Source organism: Oxyura jamaicensis, chromosome 3, assembly GCF_011077185.1.
Source record: "Oxyura jamaicensis isolate SHBP4307 breed ruddy duck chromosome 3, BPBGC_Ojam_1.0, whole genome shotgun sequence".
In the NCBI taxonomy this organism is placed as follows: domain Eukaryota; kingdom Metazoa; phylum Chordata; class Aves; order Anseriformes; family Anatidae; genus Oxyura; species Oxyura jamaicensis.
In genome coordinates this window covers 19,929,882-19,953,104 of record NC_048895.1, presented here as the reverse complement: position 1 = coordinate 19,953,104, position 23,223 = coordinate 19,929,882, and the positions used below count along the sequence as shown (strand labels likewise).

The following is a 23,223-nucleotide window of genomic DNA, read 5'->3' as shown; positions in this document are numbered from 1 at the left end:
TCATTGATAACATTATTCTGAATCTAAATTAAGGAACAGTCATTTACCAGTCATTAACATTTTTCTTGTTGCTGGCCACAGTAAATGAACCTACAGTGAGCGAATGATTGTTAAATATTAGTCAATTTTGTTGGATCATACTCCCTAAACTGAACAACCTTTTTCTTGGCCTTGTCCCTTTGTATTTCATTTTCTCCCTGCTACTCACTATGCCCATTTATTGCATCATTTGCATTTTAGACTGTCCTTCCATTTGTCCTTCACGTCTTGGCATGCTGTATACTGGTGATAATAATAACCAAGATCCAGATTCTGAGCCTGTTAATAGAAGAATAAATCCGAAGCATCTGTGTTGGCCTCAGCTAAGGTTTACAGAGCTTGCAAGGACCATGATCTTGACACTGAAGTGGCAAATATGCATGGGCTTTTAGCACATATAGTGCTGTAGCATCAAAGCTTTTGTTTGTATGCAGCCTTAAAAACACTAGGCTCCCAATCTCTGACTGTTAAAACAAATGACTGTTATAAAGAATTAGCAGCACTCCTAATTAGCAACACAGATACAATGAGAGTGGAACCTATCACCATGCACTACTTTGTTATTGTTACTGGGAATTAATGCTTGCTTTGGCCTGTAAAATGAGTCACACCAAGGACTGTCTGCATTAAGGATGATGGGGAGCAGATTGCCTTCTGGTATATATTGGGGCAGCCCCAGTGGGGTCAACAGAGAGGAGCTGTCTCGCAGCCCCAGGGGTGACGGCCTTGGGGACTCTGCCATCAGCCTCACCGGGAGCAGGATGCAGTCTCCAGAGTGTTTTCTCTGAGAGTGAAACAAAATGAATAGCTAACTAGGAATGAAAACTAGGGCAAGAAAAAAAACACTTCCACAAATGTGCGGTTCACTTTCAGTGATTCAAGTTTACTGTACATGCTACATCAAAACAAACCTTTGCAATTAAATTTTTCTTGGGGGAAGGGAGGTATTTTTTTTCTGAACTCCTACACCCTTGTTAAAAGCTTAAAACAGGCCAAGTTGTGCAAGGATCTGTTGAGACTGATGCGGCAGGAAAGCGTGCTGTGACCACTCCCATCCGTGTGAAAGAAGAAAGGAACAGCTCCTGAAGTGAAGTCTGCCCTCGCGCAGCTTCATCTTCCTCCCACGTGCTCGTGTCAGCAGTCCTGACGCGGGAGCAGGAGCCCTATCCAGCCCTTACTCAGCAACAACTGCTATGGAAATCAGAGGGAAGGGCGCGTGCTCAGCTGCTTTTTATCCGTCAGGATTAAACTACTGAGAATTTTGTTTCCAGTAAGAGCTCCATAACAAATGACCAGAAGGCCTTAAGATTTGGTGGGGTGGACTTGTAATGTGCTGCTGTGGGACAAAATCAGCAATGCAGTAAAAATGCCAAACATTAGGCTTGAGACACAAATCTAACCTGAAAAATTTGTATACCTTTTTTGCAACTGGAATAAATTCTGGTATTCTCAAAGCTGGGCTTGCAGACCTTACTGGAAAATTGGTTTAGTATTCCAGTGAGATCTTCTGACCCATGCTTCATGCCAAGCATATCAGATCTCTGTTAAAACAAACAAACAAACAAACAAATTTCTTAAGTAAACCATTTGTTTACTAAACTTACTCTCTTCTATTTGAGTTTTTTTTTTTTAGTGCTCATAAAATGTGCCGGACTTTATGCTATTTCAGCTGTGTGTCTTTAATTTATTTTACATCACTATCACTAGCACTGCTTAGCTATGTTTTGAACAGGATATTCCAGAACAAAGACTGGCATTTTCCTCCACCCATGTGATCACTGGCATCACCACAGAGCATTTACCTGGGGTCTGAATGGAGCTGATGAGTTATGGAGGGGACAACTTCTTCTGTAGCAGCAGAAGCATACTGGGTGTCAGATAGTAATGACTGGCCACGCTTGACCCCGACAGATTTGAGTCATGACCTAGATGTGGGAAGCAACGGATCACCTAACAACATGAAATACATACATAATCCATTACCTTTATTAAATACAGCGTTGCATTTCTTCCTACTACAGATATGTAATGACCGTGCTGTGGGCAAAGATGAAAATAGCACGCTTGACATTATGCATTCATATAGTACATAATAATGCTTAGCATACATATAGCACTGTTCGTTTTCAAGACCCTCAAAATGATTTAAAATTAAAAAAAACCTGCAAGATGTATCAGTATATTGCTTCATAATTTTTAATGGTTTTTTTTTTTTGTTTTGTTTGTTTTTTTCCACTAAAACTCACATGTAAATGCATCACATGAAGGAGTAATAGATCCATGGCCAGATTCTGATCAAATTACTTTGGTAAAAATATTAAGCATCTTTGAAGTAAATGGAAAACTCCCAGCAATATAACCAAAATCAGAATCTGGATCCTATTTCTACATGCCATAAAGCTGAGCTGTTATTGGATAGCATGGCACATCTAAAAATAAACCTTTTGGTTTATTTTTAGCTCATTCTGGAATTGTGTTGACATTTTTTCTTTTTTTCTTTCTTCTCTGGCTAATTTAAAATATTAAATCCAACGCTGTGCTTCTTTTCTTGCCTTTCATGTTCTTGTATCTGTTTCCATGCAGCCTCCCTTCCGAGACTGGGTGAGCAAGGCGATGTGCCTGTGCAAGATGATGGCACTGGTTGCAGACTAATGCCCTGCCGGGTCACTTATCACATCTCGGGGGGGACATTTTAATATGACATTTAACGCGCCCTGAAAATGCACAGGATGAGGACTTAAAGTACTTCTGGTCAACAAGGCTCAACTTAGCAGTGCAGTTGCTTGCTAAATGTTGTAAGCTCTTTGAAGGAAACCTCTAGAACCTTTCTTCCTTTATATCCATCACTAAAGCCATGACAGGCAAGGATATTACCAGCTCCAGCTCAGCTGCTGTTACAGGATGTCTGATGGCCTTTCTCTGCTCCCGATAACCTCAGAGAAGTCTGTACAAATTTCAGTCCAGCCTTCAGTCTGCTGTAAGACACAGTCAGTATGATTCGTGGCAGTAAGCAGTTGTTTGCCATTTTGTTCCACAATCAAGTTCTGGGAGGGATAAAATTTACTTTCTCTTGTGGGAGTAACTCATTCATTTCAACAGGCCATTGTGGTTTAACTGTTAAAAAGTCCAAGAATGCCTGAGTCAGATATTTCCTTCCAACATTTTATTCCATCCTGTCATTTTGTTAATTATCTTTACGAGTATTCTGCCAGTTTAATGCCGTCAGCATAAAACAAAGCAGGGGCACTGCAATTTTTTGGGGGGGAGGTGGAAAAAAAAGTACCCAACTTCCCAAGACATTTGAAAATGGCAGAATGACTCAGTAAAAAATGAAACCCAGTCCACTCAGCAAGGTATCTTAACCAAATAAGATATTATAAAAATAAGAAATAATAATAAAATAAAAGTTGTCCTGAATAGGTAAATAAATAAATTCACTCACATGCTTAAATCTTTCAGTCAAGAGTTTAGCTAAAACCTTAAAGCAAGAAATGATCTTAAAATCTTCATCTATGGCACCTTCTTTGGTCAGCTTATAACAGGAGAGAAAAGACTGCTGGAAATGACCCCAGACTCACTGAAGATTGCATAGAGTTTTTGCAGTAGTTAAAGATTTCCCTGCATCAGAATAATTTATTGGATTAATTATTATCAAACCCTGAAATTATTCCTAGATAATAATCCATTCTAGTTTGGATCTGAATACACAATGCTTCTGCAGGGTAGTTTTACACCTTTCTGCATCAACAAGCTCTTGTTGCGCTACGGCAACATACATCTTTGGAAAAAGCAGATCCTGCTAGGGACAGCAGCTCCATTTAGCAGAGTTTCTGTTTCCACAGAAACCACACCACTGATGTCTGCAGAGGGCAGATGCAGAGTGAGAACATCTGTGACCACTTAGGTTAATTGCCTTTCCCAACTCTTCCCCCACTTTTGGTCTCTGATGACCCTCTGAAGATCAATGGCAGATCACCAGGCTTCTTGTTGCAGGCATTCTGCCATCCTGCCCCATCTCCTGGGGTTATCTAAATCTGGTTTAAAATCTGTATCCAGAGGGTCCCAAGGGACTACTTATAGAGAGTCTGCTGTCTCCTTTGTCCCTGGCTTCCTCTCTGCTTGTCAGACATATAGCTGTAGCAACAGCTAGAGAAGCTTCCTTGCTTCACAAGACTAATGCAGTGGCACATTATGTGTTGCGTGGCAGGCTCAGGCACAGCTTTGATAAGAATCATGAAAGTACCTACTTTAAATAGTTATTTTACACTTTAACTTACTTTCATAGCAAATAAATATTTTTCCGTTAGAGACACCAAAGTGTCGCCTTATGTTACAGATGTTTCAAACGCACTATATTCCCTAAGTTTATGTTTTCATTGTTATTACTTGCTGGCATATATTGTAGTTTTTTCAAAGTATGCTAATGTAAAAAAAAAATGAAAAAAGATATAGACAGTGATGATGCATGGAAATGATTCAAGCCTTACCTCCTCTACCATTATACTTAATCTAAATCCAAGCTACAAAAAGAAAAGAAAATGAAACTTCTAAGAAGTGAGTTTGAAAACACCATTGAAACCCACAACAGTTAAAAAAGGCAGAGGAAAATGAAAACAAGTGCTTAAATTCATGCATTTGCCATTGCCCCAGGTTTTGTTGTGGTTCTACCTCAGCGCTATGGTGGCTTGCTGGTTTCCTTTTTGAAACTTTTCAGATGTGGGAAGAAGTTGGCTGTGGCTGTAGAGACTGGGGGAGTCAAAAGAAAGATGAGATATCAAAGCTGAAGAAAACAATTTCAACTACTTACTTTTAGCAATCACAGAATCACAGAATAGTCTAGGTTGGAAGAGACCTCCAAGATCACAGAGTTCAACCTCTGACCTAACGCTAACAAATCTTCCATTAAACCATATCCCTAAGCTCTACATCTAAACGTCTTTTAAAGACCTCCAGGGTTCCTAATATCCAACCTAAACCTCATGGGGCTGGATGGGAACCACCCAAGGGTACTGAGAGAACTGGAGCAGGAGCTGGCCAAGCCGCTTTCCATCATTTATCGGCAGTCCTGGCTATCGGGGGAGGTCCCACTTGACTGGCAGCTAGCAAACGTGACGCCCATCTACAAGAAGGGCCGGAGGGCAGACCCGGGGAACTATAGGCCTGTTAGTTTAACATCAGTGCCAGGGAAGCTCATGGAGCAGATTATCTTGGGTGTCATTATGCGGCAGTTGCAGGGCAAGCAGGCAATCAGGCCTAGTCAGCATGGGTTTATGAAGGGCAGGTCCTGCTTGATGAACCTGATCTCCTTCTATGACAAGGTGACACGTTTAGTGGATGAGGGAAAGGCTGTGGACGTGGTCTACCTTGACTTCAGTAAGGCATTTGACACCGTTCCCCACAGCATTCTCCTCAGGAAACTGGCTGCTCATGGCTTGGACTGGCGTACGCTTCGTTGGGTTAAGAGCTGGCTGGATGGCTGGGCCCAGAGAGTTGTGGTGAATGGAGTCAAACCCAGTTGGAGGCTGGTCACTAGTAGAGTCCCCCAGGGCTCGGTACTGGGGCCAGTCCTCTTTAACATCTTCATCAATGACCTGGACGAGGGGATTGAGTGCACCCTCAGCAAGTTTGCAGACGACAGACACCAAGTTAGGTGCGTGTGTCGATCTGCTCGAGGGTAGGAAGGCTCTGCAGGAGGATCTGGAGAGGCTGGACCGATGGGCCGAGGTCAACTGCATGAAATTCAACAAGGCCAAGTGCTGGGTCCTGCACCTGGGGCCCAACAACCCCAAACAGAGCTACAGGCTGGGAGATGTGTGGTTGGAAAGCTGCCTGTCAGAAGAGGACCTGGGAGTAGTGGTTGACAGTCGGCTGAATATGAGCCAGCAGTGTGCTCAGGCGGCCAAGAAGGCCAACAGCATCCTGGCTTGCATAAGAAACAGCGTGGCCAGCAGGGCCAGGGAGGTGATCGTCCCCCTGTACTCGGCTCTGGTGAGGCCGCACCTCGAGTACTGTGTTCAGTTTTGGGCCCCTCGCTACAAGGACATGGAGGTGCTCGAGCGAGTCCAGAGAAGGGCTACGAAGCTGGTGAAGGGTCTGGAGAACAAGTCTTACGAGGAGAGGCTGAGGGAGCTGGGACTGTTTAGCCTGGAGAAGAGGAGGCTCAGGGGTGACCTTATTGCTCTCTACAGGTACCTCAAGGGAGGCTGTAGCGAGGTGGGGGTTGGTCTATTCTCCCACGTGCCTGGTGACAGGACGAGGGGGAATGGGTTAAAGTTGCGCCAGGGGAGGTTTAGGTTGGATATTAGGAAGAACTTCTGTACTGAACGGGTTGTTAGTCACTGGAAGAGGCTGCCCAGGGAAGTGGTTGAGTCACCATCCCTGGAGGTCTTTAAAAGACGTTTAGATGTAGAGCTTAGGGATATGGTTTAGTGGAAGACTTGTTAGCGTTAGGTCAGAGGTTGGACTCGGTGATCTTGGAGGTCTCTTCCAACCTAGTCTATTCTGTGATTCTGTGATTCTGTGAAAGTAAAGAATCCATGGAGCCTTATATCAGTAGCTGGTAATGACCTCAGGAGTTAATGCTATTGCAGTCTTATTACATAAAGATAGAAATATATTACTTCTTACAAATTTTATGATAGAATGATTTGGGTTGGAATGGATCTTTAAAGATGATCTAGTCCAACCCCCTTGCCATGGGCAGGGACACCTCCCACCAGACCAGGTTGCCCAAAGCCCCATCCAGCCTGGCCTTGAACACTTCCATGGATGGGGCATACACAGCTTCTCTGGGCAACCTGTCCAAGTGCCTCAACACCCACATAAGAAAGATTTTCTTCCTCATATCTAATCTAAACCTACTTTCTTTTAGCTTATAACCATTGTCCCTTGTATTAACTCTACACTCCCTCATAAAAAGTCCCTCCCCAGCTTTCATGTAGGTTTCCTTTCAATACTGGAAGGCCACTATAAGGTCCTCTGGAGCGTTCCCTTCTCTAGGCTAAATTACCCCAACTCTCTCAGCCTGTCTTTGTAGGAGAGGTGCTCCAGCCCACTGATCACCCTCATGGCCTTCCTCTGGACTTGCTCAAACAGGTCTGTATCTTTCTTGTGCTGGGGGCTCTGGAGCTGAATGCAGAACTCCAGGTGGAGTCTCACAAAATCAGAGTAGAGGGGGAGAATCACCTCAGTATCTACCTGGATATTGAGTCTTCAAGCATGACTCTTTAAGAGAGTGCGACCACCCAGCTAATTCCTTACTCACCAAGTGGTCCATCCATCAAATCCATGTCTCTTCAAGTTAGAGGCAATAATGTCATGCAGGACAGTGTCAAATGCTTTGCCCAAGTCCACGTAGACGATGTCATTTGCTCTTCCTCTACCCACCAATGCTGTAACCCCATTACAGAAGACCACCAGATTTGTCAGGCATGATCTGCCCTTAGAGAAGCCATGTTGGCTGTCACCGATCACCTCCTTATTTTCCATGTGCCTTAGCACAGTTTCCAAGAGGAACTGCTTCATGACCTTGCCCAGCACAGAGGTGAGACAGACTGGCCTGTAGTTCCCTGGGTCTTCCTTTTTTCCCTTTTTAAAAATGGGGGCAATGTCCCCCTCTTCCAGTCAATGGAAACTTCACTGGACTGCCATGACTTCTCAGATATGATGGACAGTGACTTAGCAACTTCACTTGCCAGTTCCCTCAGGACCTTCCTTTTTCAGGTCTTTCATTTTATTTTTCACTATATAGTAGATATTCTGGTATAATGAAAGGCAATAAAGACCAAAATTTAGGTCTATTTTGTTCACATTCAAGTGGTCACCTTCTCCTGTGTTACTTCTGAGCCTCACTGATTTGATATTGAGAATCAGATTTGGAAAATTTTGGGAAAAAATGTTCGTTCAGGTTAGTGCCTGAAATTGCTAGTACAGTTGTGGATGATATTCAGTTAGGGTTAAGGTGGTGGAACATCCACCCTCCAACCCTGAAGTTCAACCCAGTTACCTAACACATTGTAGAAGGCTCCCGGCCATCCCAGGCAGGTCCCAAGGCAGTAGGCTTATGCTGGGGAGACATTTCTGTGTTTGTGCTTGCCTGTACATGGCTCCCAGCTGGCACATCCCTGAGAACACAAAGTAAAGTGGGCCTCAGAAGAAGCCAGCTGGCTTCTTGAAGGACAAGGCATTTGGGCTTGGCTTCAACAAGGCACAAGGCAATGAGTCCTTTTGCCTGTGAGCCAAGAAGCTGAAGCTGACTCACTGCTGGAGCTCCCCTTGGGATGGACAAGTGCCTACAGAGCCAACTGACACCTTGATTTCCTCACTAAACAAAGTTGTCTGGTCATAAATGAAAGTGGTATTTCTGGGAAAAATGCAGAGAATTAGCACTTTTCAGAATAACAACGGTGTAGCAGCTTACATCTTGTATTCTGCCTCCTCTCCCATTGCTTAACAAGCAGCCAGTAATAAAATAAAATTTAAAAAAAAATCTACTCACCCAGGCTCGCATAGGGGCCTACGCAAGTTTCTTAGAGCTTGGGATAAAAGTTGAGATCCTATCCTACATCTGCGTAATTACGCTCCTCTCACTTGTGAGGGGAGAAGTAAAGACTTCCTCCAGCCTCTCAAAACATGGATCCCAAGAGAAACATTCCTGCTGTTTTCCTACCTTCGCCAAATGATAGCTTTGGGCTTGCAGCGTGCTGCTCGCAGCCCTCCATCCCTGCAGAGGCTAAGCGTGGAGCTGTGCTGCTGCTGGCATCCCAGCCCTGCCTGCGCTTTGTGACTCACGCCGGGCATGGAGTGGGAGTTAATGCTGCTTCGAGCAGCAATAACTTTCTGCATATTTTTAGGGCAGGTCTCTGACAGTTCAGAGCATCCTTCTTCCAGGCTATTTTTGTGCTCAGCCCATTGCCCATGTTGAGCTTTGTCTCTCCAGAGAGCAGGTGAGGGATGGCAGCATTACCTCTGCAGCTGTTTTCTCCTCCATGCAGCTCCTCAGCCGCCATCTCCACATTTTCTCACTGGGGGGTGGAGAGGCCTGTAATAATAACCAACAAAAATTAGACCAAGCTATTAAACAAATGGGTGACCTTATTACTGTGAAAGACGCAGATGATAAGAGTAACAACCATGGCCAAAACAACTGCAAAGTAGGTCTGCAGATAACAGGAATTATTATGTACTTTTAATTTCTGATGAACCAATATGTTCATATGTCTTAAAACCAATATGTTCATATGACCGAAACATTAAAACTGCAAGGCAGGAAGTCTTTCTAAGCTTTCCCTTAGCCAGTGGTGCCATTAAATACATTTAGAAAACATTTGAGTTTACACTGCTTTCTTCTCTAACCACAAGCACACAGACAAATCTATACCAGGCGGGCTGGCATCGGGGGGAGCAGCGACCAAGGAAGGGTTGCGGAGCCAGGCCCCACACACAGCCCTAGACACAGCCTTGTACTTATTTGGGATAAAAGTGAGCGCATTTTGATGAGCTAAGCAACCAAACTGGGTTAATATCCAGTTTGTCAACAAACTTGTTTTGGCTTGCTGGTGAGACCATGGTTGTTTACTCCGAGTAAACCCAATCTTGGCTTATTTTACTCCCTTAAAAATGTAGGACTGTGAAAGTCTCCTCACAGTCGCTATTGCCAGCAATAAGCTAGGAGCTCACTGAGGCCCTCACGGAGATTTCAGAGGCTTTGAGCTGAAGACTAGCTGGGAAGCTCTGCCTTTCCAGACAGTCAAATCATGCATGCTCAGAGCAATGTGATGCTGAGTGTGCAAAGAGAGACTGGGCTAACACAGAGATGTCCTCTGTGTGCGCTTGTGTCAGCAGCACAGGAAGAGCTGTTTTCCCAAACATCTGGAAAACTGGTGTCGGCTGAGCATTTGCTGAGGCTGTTTTCAGGCTTGAGGTACCTCTTGAATGACACCAGAGGTAAATCAGCTGGAACTGAACACATTTATAAGTAAAAAATAACAAAGTACCTCCTTTGGCAAGTGCGCAAGGGCTTCCTGGAGACAGGTGTGCAGCATATCAAGTGCACTCCGGACTATTTTTTGTAAATAGTCTTTGAGAACAAGGATTGTTTGCTGAATTTATTAACATGTTTACAAACTCAGCTATGAAAATCCTGAGTCGTTGCAATGGAAATTCAGTCACATTGTTTTCCTTTTGGTTTTGGTGGAGGGGAGCTTTTCTATTTTTCCAGCTTATTTTTAGAGGGGTTGGTTGGTTTTATAGCAAAAGCTGCTGTCATGTAAACACCAGCAACTTCTCAGAGACAAAAATGCGTGTGTGTTTCTAATTTTATGTACATGAGGTCACCAGCTAAGCGTTCAAGGACTGCGTGCTGGCCGGGCACGAGCGGAGGGATGCGTTGCACGGCCTCGCTGGCCTGATGCCGGCCCGGGCCGGGTGCGGGCGGCTGGTCGAGGCGCACACACACTCCTAGATGCGCACAGGTGCTGCCACGGGGCTTTGCGAGCCTCCTCCACACAGCCTGCGACCCGGGGCGGGCACCCAGGCGGGGACACGGCGCTGCCTGCCCCGCACACCAGCGAGCCCCGGGGGCGGCCTCGGCACCCCCGTCCCGCTGCCCCCAGCCCCCTGCGTCGCCCCCCAGCCCCGCGGGGCCGAGGCCGGGCAGCAGCAGGAGGCGGAGGCGGAGGAAGAGGAGGGACGGGGAAGGCCGCGGCGGGAGGAGGAGGAGGAGGAGGAGGAGGAGGAGCCGCTGCCGCCGCCGGATGCTGCGAGGAGGCGCCGTGGCCGCCCTGTGCTGCCGGCCGCTCACCTGAGCGGGCAGCAGGAGGAGAAGGAGGGGCCGGCGGCCGAGCTGCGCGGAGCCCGGTGGCGGCTGCGGCGAGGCGGGCGGGCGCGGCCATGTCGCCGGGCGCCTAGCGGGGCCGGCAGGCGGCAGGAGGCCCGGCCCGCCCGGAGCGCCCGGCTGCCGGCGGGGCTGCGCGGCCTAGGCTGAGCGGGCGGCCCCCCCCCCCCCCCCCCGCCCCCCCCCTGCCCGGCCGGGCCCCGCGGGCCTCCCCCCGCACGCAGGGCCGGCTGCACGCCTCGCTGGGCCGCCCTGCCCTGCCCTGCCCTGCCATGCACCGAGCCGCAGCACGGCGCTGGTCGCGGCCCTCCGCTGGGGAAGAGGCCTCCGGGCCGGGCCGCCCCTGCCCGGGCACCCGCCCGCCTGCCTGGCGCTCGGCCCCGGCTGGCGTCCGGCTGCGCTCGCCCTTTGTTTGGTGTGCACCTTGGAGATGGGCTCCTGCCTTCCTGTTGCTGCGGGCCTGCCTCTGGTTGGCTTTGTGTGGCGTCGGAGAGAGGCCGTGTTCTCGTCCTCGGTACCTCCCGAGTGGATTGTTTGTGTCTCCCTTTGTGCTCGGCTTAAACATCTTTGCGCTCTTCCTCTGCTCCGCCCGGACTGGTAGAAGCGTAGTGCTGTTCTCCATTGTGGCGGTCTTCCTGCAGAGAATAACCCCTCTCCGTCAGAGCAGACAGTGTGCCCAAGGAATCCCAAAGTCCCAGACTTTGTCTGGCCCTGTCCGCCGGTGGTGATTACTTAAATAGGCAGTGGTATGGAGGTGTGAAATTCTCGTGTTAGGTGAGGGAACCAAGATTAAAAGAGGTATGTTTGGAATGCGCCCTCGATATCATTAGTTGCCTTCGGGAAAGCGACAGGAGTTGCAGGAGCAGTCATATGAAATTTCACACAGGCAATTTTACCCGGCTTGTAATTGGATGGAAAGCGATCGGTAAAGGAGCGAAGGGAGGCGGGCAGGTGGGTCGCAACAGACGGCGCTGACTTGTGTCGTGTCAGTGCTGCAGGTTCCAGCCAGCACCAGGGCCTCGTCGTACAAGCCAAAGAAGCAGCTGAATAGGTTACTGAATTACGTGAAATGAAGAGTAAACATGAGCAGAGGCGTTAGAAGGTGAAGGTAACAGAAATATGGTTAGAGAAATGAAGGCTTTAGTTTCAGTTGCTCACTGGAAGTGTAATTGACGAGGCAGTGTCTCTGTGGTTCCTAGTTAAAGCTTAAAGCAAGTAGATAGATCCATTTGGTCCGTCCTTACTATTTATTCATGGACTGATGAGTCCTCTATTAGTGTCAGAATGGAAGCAAGTCCTTGAGATGAAAATGAATATTTAGATTTAATTAAATGACAAGGCCCAGGTTTGAGTGATGTGTGTTACTTAGGAGTTTCCATTTCAAATGTATATAGGAATGTAGACAAGGGATAGATGACAGGAGGAGATAAGAAATATTTATGCATGTATCCAGTAATACAGCGCATAAGACTTGCAAAGTGCGTTTACACAAGGCAAATGGAAATGTTTTCAAACACCGTCAACTTCTGTAGAATGAAAACTTCAATTAAACTGTTCATTTTGAAAATGGGCTGATTCTGAATGCTCTATTTTGACAACTAGATATAAGTAAGGATATTTTATTTCTTTCAGAGAAGGCAAGGATATCTAAAAATCAGGTTATCAAAGTTCTCAAAATTGAACATTTGCTACTGAAAAACTTGGTGTAAGTTTGTAACCTAATACTGATGAATATAATCCACTAGTCAAGCAAACTGTAAAGAGCTGTGCAGCAGTAAGTTCCCAAATCTGCACAAAGTGATTCTTGTGCTGTTGTTAGCAGGGTGTTTGCTGGGTTTTGGGGCAGGGATCCCTCAAGGAGTTTGTTGGGCACTGGGGAAGCCCCCTCAGGTACTGCTGGTTGCCCTTGCCCAAGAGCTTTGGCTAAAATGGCAAATGTGGGAAGAAGCTGGCCTGTTGTTGACTTTGGGGACAGCATAATTCCTTGGTTTAAAATGGACTCTGTCAGGGTGAGGTGAGACGCTTAATTTACTCTTAATGTGCTTCCTCCTGTTAATAAGCACTAATGGACGGGCAGAGTGTTTGTGCTGATGGGCCTTGATGCGCAAAGGTTAGGTGGTAAGCCCTGGTAGCTGGGGTGGCAAGACGTTGCAACTACTGGGAGAAGTTATTTAAAAGAGAGGGGCTGGGAAAGCAGGAGTTAAATTAGAGCAGGGTGAGTATGAGTGTTCTTGGCCTGGTGAACTGCCTCCCTCTTTGTAGTGCATATCTGTAATTCCCAAGCACATATATTAGCGCACCTCTCAGAAGTTGTGCAGTTAATGGTGATCTTCTGGGTAGCAATCTTTTCTTCCTTCCTTGTGGCCATCTCTCAGAAATGTTGCTCCATTGTGTGACTCTCAAGGGATAGATTGTAGCTCTGCATCCCGGAGAGAGCTGATTGATGGGTCTGAGTACAAATCTACGTTCGTGTCCAGCTGTGCTTTGCACATGGTGTGAGATCGTTGCATGAAATCATTGGGAGCTACCCTACCGCTGCCACCCCCGGTCTCTCGGCAGCTGCTTTCACTGTTCTGTTTTTTTCTTTTCTTCTTAAAAACAAGAAAAAAGTTATGTGTATTGTTGTATATATTTCAATGTATACTTTTCTCAGTAAGTATGCAATTGTGTGTTCTGTCATTTGAACGAAATAATAAAATTGGACAGAGCACCTGTCATAAGAATATAAACCCCTTGAAGAATTATGAGAGTTGCTGGCTGGATGTATGAAAACAGTGCATGGTTCCATAATTGGTTGTACCTTTTACACCACCGTGCCCTTTGACAGTAGTCCAGAAGGGGTAGGATCATGGAGCAGGTTACCTGATAAGTTCTTATCAGCCAGCTTGAGTGAAAGGAAGGAGGACCAATGGCAATGGACAAACAACAGGTGGAGAGGAGCAGTCATCGTGAAACAGTCAGTATGTGTATAACTGATAGGCCTGCATTATATAAATTCATTTTTTTTCCTTTTTGCTATTCTTTTCATCTCCCAATGCAACATTTAATTTTTCTAACACACATGCCCATAAGTGTTTTGCACTGGAAATCGTATTTCTCTTTCACCATAGCTATGTTTAAGGAAACAAAATACAGTATGATTGTCAAACATTTTTTTCTTATTGAATAGTTTATTGGGAAAGCTGAGGAAAATTGATGGGTAGAGGCAGTGCAGTAAACATTATTTTCATGCCTATTACCAGCTTCCTTTTTTTTTAAGTGAGGTGTAAGAGTAGTATTGAAAGTAAACATTTTCCTGCAGTTTGATTTCGTATGTGTAACTATGGTTTCCTCTTGATAGTGGTGTGTAGGCTGCTGTAGGTAATGTTTCAGGGCATTCAGACAGTTGCAGTTGGGGTTAGTTTGGGTGAATGGAGCTTCCTATCTCTGCTGAGGCTGGAGGAGGAGAGGGATAGGAATCAAAAGCTTTGAGCTTGTTGTAACTCTTTTATTTTCATTGAGTTGCTATTGAGGCTTTTGTGTTTTCTCCTTCACATTGTCCTGTATGATTTGATTAAGCTGGAGAACGTTCTTCCTGAATTACAGTAAAAGAAATGTGCAGGTAATACATGATCTTCAATGCTTCTATGTAAGAAAAGACACATGGAGTTGCAGTGGTTGCCTGTATGCCACTTGCTTTGTAAAATTAATAAGAATGAGAATGCTCTAGTTTGCTTCTTCTGACATAAAAGCCTCGTAGTCTGGTATAAGGATTTTTTATTATTTAAATTTGTTGGTAAATGTCATTCAGTCTTTTGAAGCTCTTACTGTTATCTGTGGAAGTATGCTGGGACTCTCTTTGCGCTATGGCGTCACCCCTCTCAGTGAAGGCACAGGGAACTGTTTTGCCTTGTACTTTTCAGGCACGCAGAAGTTGGTACATCCTGCTCCGGAGATCGCGCGTGTTTACTGGAGGAGAAGGAACAAACAAGGCGGGAGAGCCGGCTGATAAGGCTGGTAGGAGCTGAGGAGGAACATAGGAACTACAGCTTGCTTTACCCAGCCAGTGCCCTATCAGAGTGATTAAGAGATGTCTTGGCGGGGGGGGGGTTTAAGGCAGGATAACGCAGCGACTTACAGTCATGCGATCGACTGCTTTATCATAGAAGTAATTGTGATAATTCTGACACGAACACCCCGCTGCAGGCTAGCAAGGGCAGGGTGATGTCTGAGATGCCAGCTAAAGCAGGTGTGGTGAAGGATGGCTTGCTGATAGTGGAGACTGGGAGACAGCTGCATTTTTAGAGGGAAACAAATCGAATGGGGCAAGAGATAAGAGGATGGAATGAAGTGGTGAGGTCAGGGAAATAATAATTATACCATGTTTAATATATTTTTTTTTGCTTGGATTTGCTTTTGCACAATAAGAACACATGGTTTTGATTTGGACGGAGGGGGCGTGGGAGAAAGTATCTGACAAGAATTCTTTCTTTTGTGCCTTAAGCAGAAGAATGGCCTAGTTTCCAGGCCTTGTGGGTTCAAGAGTACAGCTGTATCTTTCTTATCCACAAGAGATGGGCTTTAGCAAAGTGGAGAATGCCTGTGCTTTTTCCATGCAAGATGAATGTTCTTGATCATAAGAACTCCATTAGGCCATATGTTTATTTGAATGGTAAGAACAGGGTATGCTCTCCTAATCTTACTTTGAAAGTTTGTGTTTTCTTTCTGCACCCCTTTTTTTTTTTTTTTGGTTCAAGTCTTGAGCAAGCTCCTACATTGTGGGGGAAAACACATGTTTAGCTCCAGCATTAAGCACAAAGCAGAGAGCAAGGTTCATTTTATTACAAAGTGTGTTAACCACTTCGCATTTAACCTTCTGTGTGAATCGCAGCTGGGACAGGTGATGCATGTGTGTAGTGTCCTTCCCTTCTGTAAAGGGAAATATTTTGGAACAGATCCGCCTGTGTACAGTCTCGTTTCATGCTTCACTGTTCTTCCTAGGTGTCATAAAAGAACATGCTGTTAGAGTTTAGAAAGAGTTAATGCAGTTTGATTGTACTGCTGATGTCATTTCATACTTCATGGGTTTTTGGAGGTTCATAGGTAAACATAACATTTGATTGTTTGTGGCTGGTCTGCTGAAAACTGTACTTACATGGTCAGGGGAGTGAAATGCGTAACAAGAACAATGAGGCTAAGTTCCCCTTAGCCTTGGGGGGGGTGCCTCTGCCATCATCCTTTCTTCATCCTGCAGACTTACTGTTTGTTAGTACAACTTATTATTTTCTAACTCTGCACTTAAAATGTTTTAATCATCAGTAAAAAGGTTTTTTTTAGGAGCGCCCAATTCTATTTGGAAATTAATGTTTCTACTATAAATGTGGTACGTTGCTACTACATGACGGTTACCACTATCAAGCTGAAGGAACTCCTGCTAAATTCTGATACAAGTAGTTTAAACACCAGAGAAGTAATATTTCATTTTTATTTTAAGGGCATATAGTGGGATTTTAAAATTTTGTTCTTGATCAGTGACTTTTATTTGCACTTGCAGGTTTCTTGTTCTCAGAATTCAGTATAGATCTACTCTTAAAATTGTACTGATATTTGAGAGAACTTCAAAAACTTTTTCAGCAGGGCAGATTCAATGAGAAACTATTGTGTAATTAGGACAGAGATTATTTTACTGTTAACGTGGAGCTAGAAATCTGTAAGAAATCTGTTTCAGGGCTTTATTTGCACCACAAATTGCACTGCTAACAACTTGAGAGGTTGAGCAAACCTTTCAAATGTTTAGTGATATCACAGAGAAAGCATTTTATCACTGGTGGTTTTAGATGTTATCTATTAGTAGCTACATATTTTTTTTTTCCCTTTTTTAAATATACATTTATGCTCTGTGCTGCCTTCCAGGTTAAATATGCTGCGACTAAGTTGCTGCAGACAGTGGTGTGTTTCAAACTTAGCTTATTTGTATCGTGGTCGTGACATGATCTGTTGATTTCTGGTGTTGGAAACACAATGCTTGCTTTTTGTGTGTGGTTTTTATCTTTCTGGAATTTCATAATCGCCATTTTTTAATGACTTCAGTAGTTCTTGGTCTTTACTCTTGAATGTTTACTCTTCTTTAGGTAGTAGTAAATTAAGAAGAAATGGTCTCCAGTTGAATATTTTTGAAAACAACAAAGAAAGCAGGAAAGTTCCATTGAAACATTCATATCCTTCAGTGTAACGAATATAATGCAACTGAATCTGAATTTTAATAATAAGCTCTTTCTGCACAGTTACTAGCAAGCCTGTGCTTGTTAACATTTTTTCACTTTTTTCAGATTGTAAATCAACATTTTTATGTTCTCTCTGCTCAGTTCTGAACTGTGAATTTTAAATGCAGAAGGTAGTATTTCATCTAAGAAAGAAGTTTTCTTGCTTTTTTATTCTCTGACTTAATAGAATAAATAGTTTTTTTAAAAAGTGCAATCAAAGGATTACTGAGATCTGTGTCAGTTTACAACTTACTGGTGATGAAGCAGTTTAGGCAGAGTTCTGGTGGGCATCCTAGTGAAGCTATGGGTAAAAATTCCAATTTCACTTCCAAATTCCATCTTATTTTACCCAAGTAGTGACCATACATGCTTTAACAATCATGGTAAAATAGTTTAAGGCAGGATCATTGGCAAGTACTCTCTCTGCTTCTTTGTGAACTGACATGGCAGTAGAATAAAATGTTTTTTTTTTCAGGTGAGCATTTAGTCAGAGGTTTCTTTATGTAAGCTTTCATGGGAAATGCCCACTTAGGCTGAAAAACATTTGTTTACATTCATAGTAAGGCATCTGCATAGTTAAAAATCAGCCGGGTTGCAATTAATCTTTAAGGCAATGGACTGGACGTGCTTGTGGAGCAGTGCTATGGGTTACACTGTAATGATTGACCAATAGAGTGTACTTACGTAAAACCCAAAAGTGCAGGTTTTCTGTGCATCTGTGGAGAACATAGGATCATTGTTGTTCTAAAATTTTTCATCTTACCAGGGTAGCTGATCTACCGTCACTTGTACATTCACTTAAATCGCTGGTAAGCAGGCTTTCTGTTCTGCTGAAATAAAGGTGTTGTCTGTGTGTTCAGGTTTCTTTTTTTCTGTTGTATTTAGATCCAGTAAAAGTCATTTTGCTTCTTTTATCTTGCCATTCCTATGCTTGTGGAACACCTTAGGTGAAGGCTGTGGGTGAAACCATCAGAAGTGGTCTGCGCTCCACTTAGCGTGTTGGCATTAATGTGGTTTACCGTCAAAATGACTTTTGTAAAGACTCCTGCTGAGCTGATCAAGATACAAGTGCTCGGTATCCCTGTCTCCTGACTCTGTGTGTGCCAGCTGTTTCAAGTTTGTGACATTCTGTAAAAAATGTAAGACATTATAGAAACCTATACTCAAAATAAAACAATCCAATGTGTTAATGTGTTTTGGAAAACAAAAAAGGAGGGCGGCTATTTTTTCATATCTGCATGTTTCTTAGCACTGCACTTCAAAAGCCTGGTAATGTATCAGAAGGAGAGGACTTTTGGTTACGGTGAGCTTTAGACGGTTTCTTTGTTTTCAGTTACAAGGTATATATCAAATGCAAAGAAGCACATACAAAAATGAACAGTAAACCATTCTTTAGGTCATTTTAAATGTCCAGTAGTTATATTAGCTGGATACGTGTGGTCAGAGTCCCAGGGATTTCTCAGGTAAAGATAGATCAGCAAGGTTGACTTGTACTGAGGAGAGAATGGAGACCCTTCCATAACCTTAGAGCAGCATCTGCCTTATTGAATGTCATGGTGTGTTGGCAGCAAGTAGAATTATCCTGATTTCAACATGCGGCCTGTGGAATTCACAGAAGTAGCAAAACAAAGAGATGCTAACCTGAGCAGAGAATGGTACCCAAAACATGATATATTATAGGTTCAACATGAGGAGCTTTGCCTAGATGTGGTGCAGTACTGTATTTTAAACAAATATGGTTGTAAGGTCGATGGCATGAAAAATAAGAGGGCACAACTTTTTCACCTCCAATGGAAAGTGCTGCTGAGCTTACAGAGTTACTGGATAGCCTGTGGCAGTCCTTTGCGAGAGCAGATAATGGTAATATCACTGGTGACAGTCTAATTGGTTTTGTATTATAAAGTAATAGCAGTGCATGATAATTTTAAAATCTCAAGTAGAGACAAAATTAGGCAAGGTTGTTAGGTGCTATCTTGTATTAGCCAGATGTGGCTGGAGAAAACAGATGAACTTTTGGATAGACTAGGCTCTAGCAGGGCTTGCAGGAAAGGCTCCTGCCCCAGGCTAACCTCATGGCAGAACCCGTAGTGCTGCTGCCCTTCTGGGGGAGGACCCGTGTCTTGCTTGTGGTGCACAGAACACACACACACCCCTTCAAAGTGAAGACATAGCCTGAGTCACAGTGGTTGAGGGATATTTTCAGTTCCCGTGGAGCCTTTCCTCCAGGCTTCCTCCCTTTGCTGCTGATGGGTCTCATCTTTTCCATCTCAGCCATGTACTTAGGAAGAGTGTGAAATAAAAATAAATGTATTTTATTTGCATTCAAGCAGCTACCTTTTTCAGAGTGGAGAAGGCCTCTTAATTGTATTCTTAAGGGTTATTACTTGGAGCAATTTTCTTATTTAGTCCCTCAAATGTTTGATCAGGGTCATTTTAAACCTAGTGATAGTTGCTAACCTGCTGTCACAGCCCCTTTTTCATTACATATTTCCCAATATCCATCTTTTGAGATCCTTCAGTCCATGTTCATTAAGCTGCTGGCCACTTAATACCTGTAATTTCCTATTTTTATTACCTGTTTCCCCTCCCCTCTTTGTTTTTCCCCACATTTTGCTTACTTAAGTGCTTTTGTGCTTGAGCTTGCGTAGCTGTTGCCAACTTCCTTGTGCTTCTCACTCTTTCTGGGACCTTTTCCAGTTTTGCTCGTGACATAACCAAAATCAATAGAGAGCTTTACTAAAGCTGTGTAGTATACCTCCTGGTTATTCTTTGAGCAACATCCTTTTGTTTGGATCTCAGGGAGTATGGGAATGATCTGAGTCAAAAGTTAAAGGGAGTGAAGACATGCTTTGCCTTGGGTTGGTTGGGGGGAGTTGGCTTAGTTTTGGGGGCACTTTCTGAAGGTGCTAGCAAAAAAGATTGTTACAGCTTTCAATATTTGCCTGTTAGAGGTACTGTATTTTTCCCACTTTACGCTTCCTTTTGCCCCCCAGTAGAGTTACTGTGCTTTATTGTCTTAGGCGACAGCTGAGAGTAACCAAGGTTTTGTAATGATAAGTCAGGAAGGATGTACAATTTTATAGTGTCCTCCATAGAGGGAGGTTTTCATTGTGAACTCAGTTGATATGTCAGGAATGTATTGTGAGAGAACTGCAGAGTTAGGGGAGCTAAGTGTAGGAGATACTGCACTATGTGTAGCAGCAGCATAAATTACTTGTGCTTAAACAGTAAATATCTGAAATTCCTTTCGAGAGTGCATGCTTGGCCTCAGTTGTGTATAAGTATCTTTCTAATTCTTAGATGTTTCTGTCATTACTTAAAATAAGCAGAGACGTAGTTCAAAAACTCAGAGAACCTTGCACATTAAGAAGAGTCTGATTTTTGCCATGGAAATTATGGTACTGTTAAATGCTCTGAGTTTTTACAGAGAATATGTTAGCTTTCCCCAAATGGATTGCATGTGCAATGTATTGGGTTTTCCCTATTCCAGATTGTATATCGATTGAAGGCAATAGAATTCTCTAAAGCATTTGGGTTTTTATTTAGTAACTTTTTTTCAAACAGTAATCAGATTATTTCCTCCCTGCAATTACTGTAGTAGGGACTGTCTACTGGTGGTTAAAAAAAATAAATCAGGAAAATATTGTTACTTGATGGAGTTAAAATAGTATTTTCTCCTTAAGAACAGACTCTAGAAGGAATGACAATTGTAGGAATTGAAGGAATTAAATTTATACAAAAAATGTTAGCAATACTGTCTTTGAGCAATCTTAACCATGTGTACATATGTATAGTAGCTTTTCAAATTTGTTTCTCTTAATTCAGTATTAAACAAGGCTGCATTCTTTTTAGAGTTTGGTCTTCCAGTGATGGATGTGAGATGCATATGAAAAAAGAAAATATATGAGAGCACTTCACAATGAAATTCTTGCTCCATCTGCTGCATAGTCCAGAGCAATCTTATCTATAGAAAGCTGGTATGAGCAATGAGGATCAATCTAATTTAGATGCTGGAATTGGTCACTTTAAGACTGTGTCATTAGAGACGTGTGGCCGTAGTAGTGTTCGTGAACAGGATGAGAGAAACCTGATGGCTCAACCTCTGCAAAGAAAAGACGACTGATGAAATAAACTACATTTAAAGGTCATTTTCAATAAAGCTATTCTCACTTATCTGATGGCTGCAGAAATATACTGCCTATATCAAAATCAAGTTATATTTTCTAAATGCTAGAGGATTTTATTTATTTTTGGTTGTGTGACCTTTTGGGGAAAATTCATGTTTTGGTATTGTATACCAGCTTTTTCACCATCACTCATTAAATCCTTTTCCTACTGGCATGTAATAGTTTGTTTTGGCATGTAATAGTTTGTTTATTTTTAATGTGAGTGGTGTCAGGACTTCTAGAGTAGCATAGAAGAGACAAACTGCACTTCTATATCCATCTGTTCTATTTCCTTTCATATAATAGTTCTTAATCTGGAGAGGCTAAACTAAATGGAGCAGTTGACTATCAGACTAAAGTTATTTATAATAAAGTGAAACATGAATGGTGCATGAGCTGTTTTCCTAATATTATCTTTGTTTCATTGGAGATATTTCCAAGACTAGCTCAGTGGGAGATCAGCAGAACAAAGAAGGTAGTGAATTGGGAGACTGGAAAGTACATTGAGAGGTAGTAATAACGTTTGTACCTCCAGATAATTTTTGAGAAGTGACAGAAAGCTCTGACTAACTTCATGTCAGGTGGAACATGAACAGCTTCTTTGTTGTCTGCTTGGTGAAAAGAGAAAGATATCTAACATGAGAGCTCTCATCCTTGGAAACTGAAGGCTTAGTAGTTAATTTGGTAAACTTAAGGAAGAAAATACAGACTGAGTTCACAGTTAGCTTGCAATGATTCAGGCATTGCAACATTGTGATTGCATCTCATGTACTCTGTGGCCTTCTCCATCTCCCAAGAGGCACGGAGCATCTTAGGACTGCTGGTGGTGAAGAGAGAGCATTATTGACCGACCCATCCCAAGGCTTGGAACAATGCAGGGATAGCCATCTCAAATCTGCTTAAGGACAGCTCTCCTAGTGAAGTTTTGAGGATGGATTCCCAGTCCCTGATACAGGGATTGGTCGCCCTGTCACCTGCTGACATGGTCCTCAGGTTCCTGGGATTTCTGCTTTCCTCACATGCCCTTCCTTATGACTGAATCAAATTAATTCCTGTTTTAATATGAGACACCATCTAATCAAGCAAGCCACTTAAACTGGAGAGTCCCAAACTGTAAAATACAGTGCTTTACTGCTTGCCAAGCTGGTTCAAAGTATGACCAGTTGCAGAGAGAGCCAAAAGCTTCCTCTGCTTACCGCAAGCTGGAGGCTGCCATTGCTGCTGCCAGTTATTTTCTGTCCCTCACTGTCCTGATAAAGAAGTCTGGAAATGCCTGACCTTGACATCTTGCAGGCTGGGAGTAGTGTCAGAAGGCCATAGCTGGGGATCTGCGATTTCTCACACACTGACTGTCAAGGACTGGAGAGAGAAAGCCTAGCAATTTTTTTGTAAAATATTTTTTTTCTGTTGTTGGATAGGGTGTTTGTTTTAATGTCTGCATTTGTTTTGAATAAGTGTTAGTTTTGTTTGACCCTTTAATCATAAATTCTTTATATTCTTAAGCTTCATCTGTGTATGTATATATATATATATATATAAAAAGACGCACACGTGTAAGATTTCTTCCAAATTTTCTTACCTATTTATTTTAATGGGCAGTAAATCCAGCATCTGTTGTTTTCAATATTTTCTTTGTGTCCTGTAGTGTTTCTTTCCTGTCTTTTGGTGACTTGTGTAACCTGGACTATTTCACTAGTTATGTTCATTCTTTCTCTTGGGCTTAGCTTTTGTATTTCTTTCCAGTGCTTGCATGTAACTTCTGTTCATGGCTTGAATTCAATACATTGACAGATGTCTGCAGTATATGTGTGCCTGTTAATATTCATAATCTACTGTATTACTATATCAGCCTGTTTAAAACATATAAGGAAACACTATTTTTAGCTATATTACGTTCTTTGCAAAATCTTTGTGGTATATTGCTGTTGGCTGCTTTTTTCCT

General features: G+C 43.3%; 1 protein-coding gene and 1 long non-coding RNA gene across 3 annotated transcripts in view; one reads left to right on the top strand and one right to left on the bottom strand.

Annotated features, from left to right (window-relative positions):
• Positions 1 to 905: 905 nt before the first annotated feature.
• On the bottom strand, positions 906 to 3,157 carry LOC118165215. 2 transcript variants are annotated; one of them, XR_004749920.1, is made up of 3 exons: positions 2,914 to 3,157; positions 2,023 to 2,076; positions 906 to 1,580 (listed from the first exon to the last, which is right to left on the bottom strand). It is a non-coding gene; the product is annotated as an uncharacterized LOC118165215 (long non-coding RNA). The 2 variants fall into 2 exon arrangements; XR_004749919.1 differs by lacking the exon at positions 2,914 to 3,157 and having other exon boundaries at positions 2,023 to 2,259.
• A 9,644-nt stretch (positions 3,158 to 12,801) lies between these two features.
• MARK1 (microtubule affinity regulating kinase 1) overlaps positions 12,802 to 23,223 on the top strand; it is a 53,923-nt gene continuing 43,501 nt past the window's right edge. Inside the window, exons 1-2 of the mRNA XM_035320590.1 lie at positions 12,802 to 12,882; positions 14,432 to 14,440. Of these exons, the coding sequence (XP_035176481.1) occupies positions 12,802 to 12,882; positions 14,432 to 14,440 (90 nt within the window). The remainder of the gene's footprint in view (positions 12,883 to 14,431; positions 14,441 to 23,223) is intronic.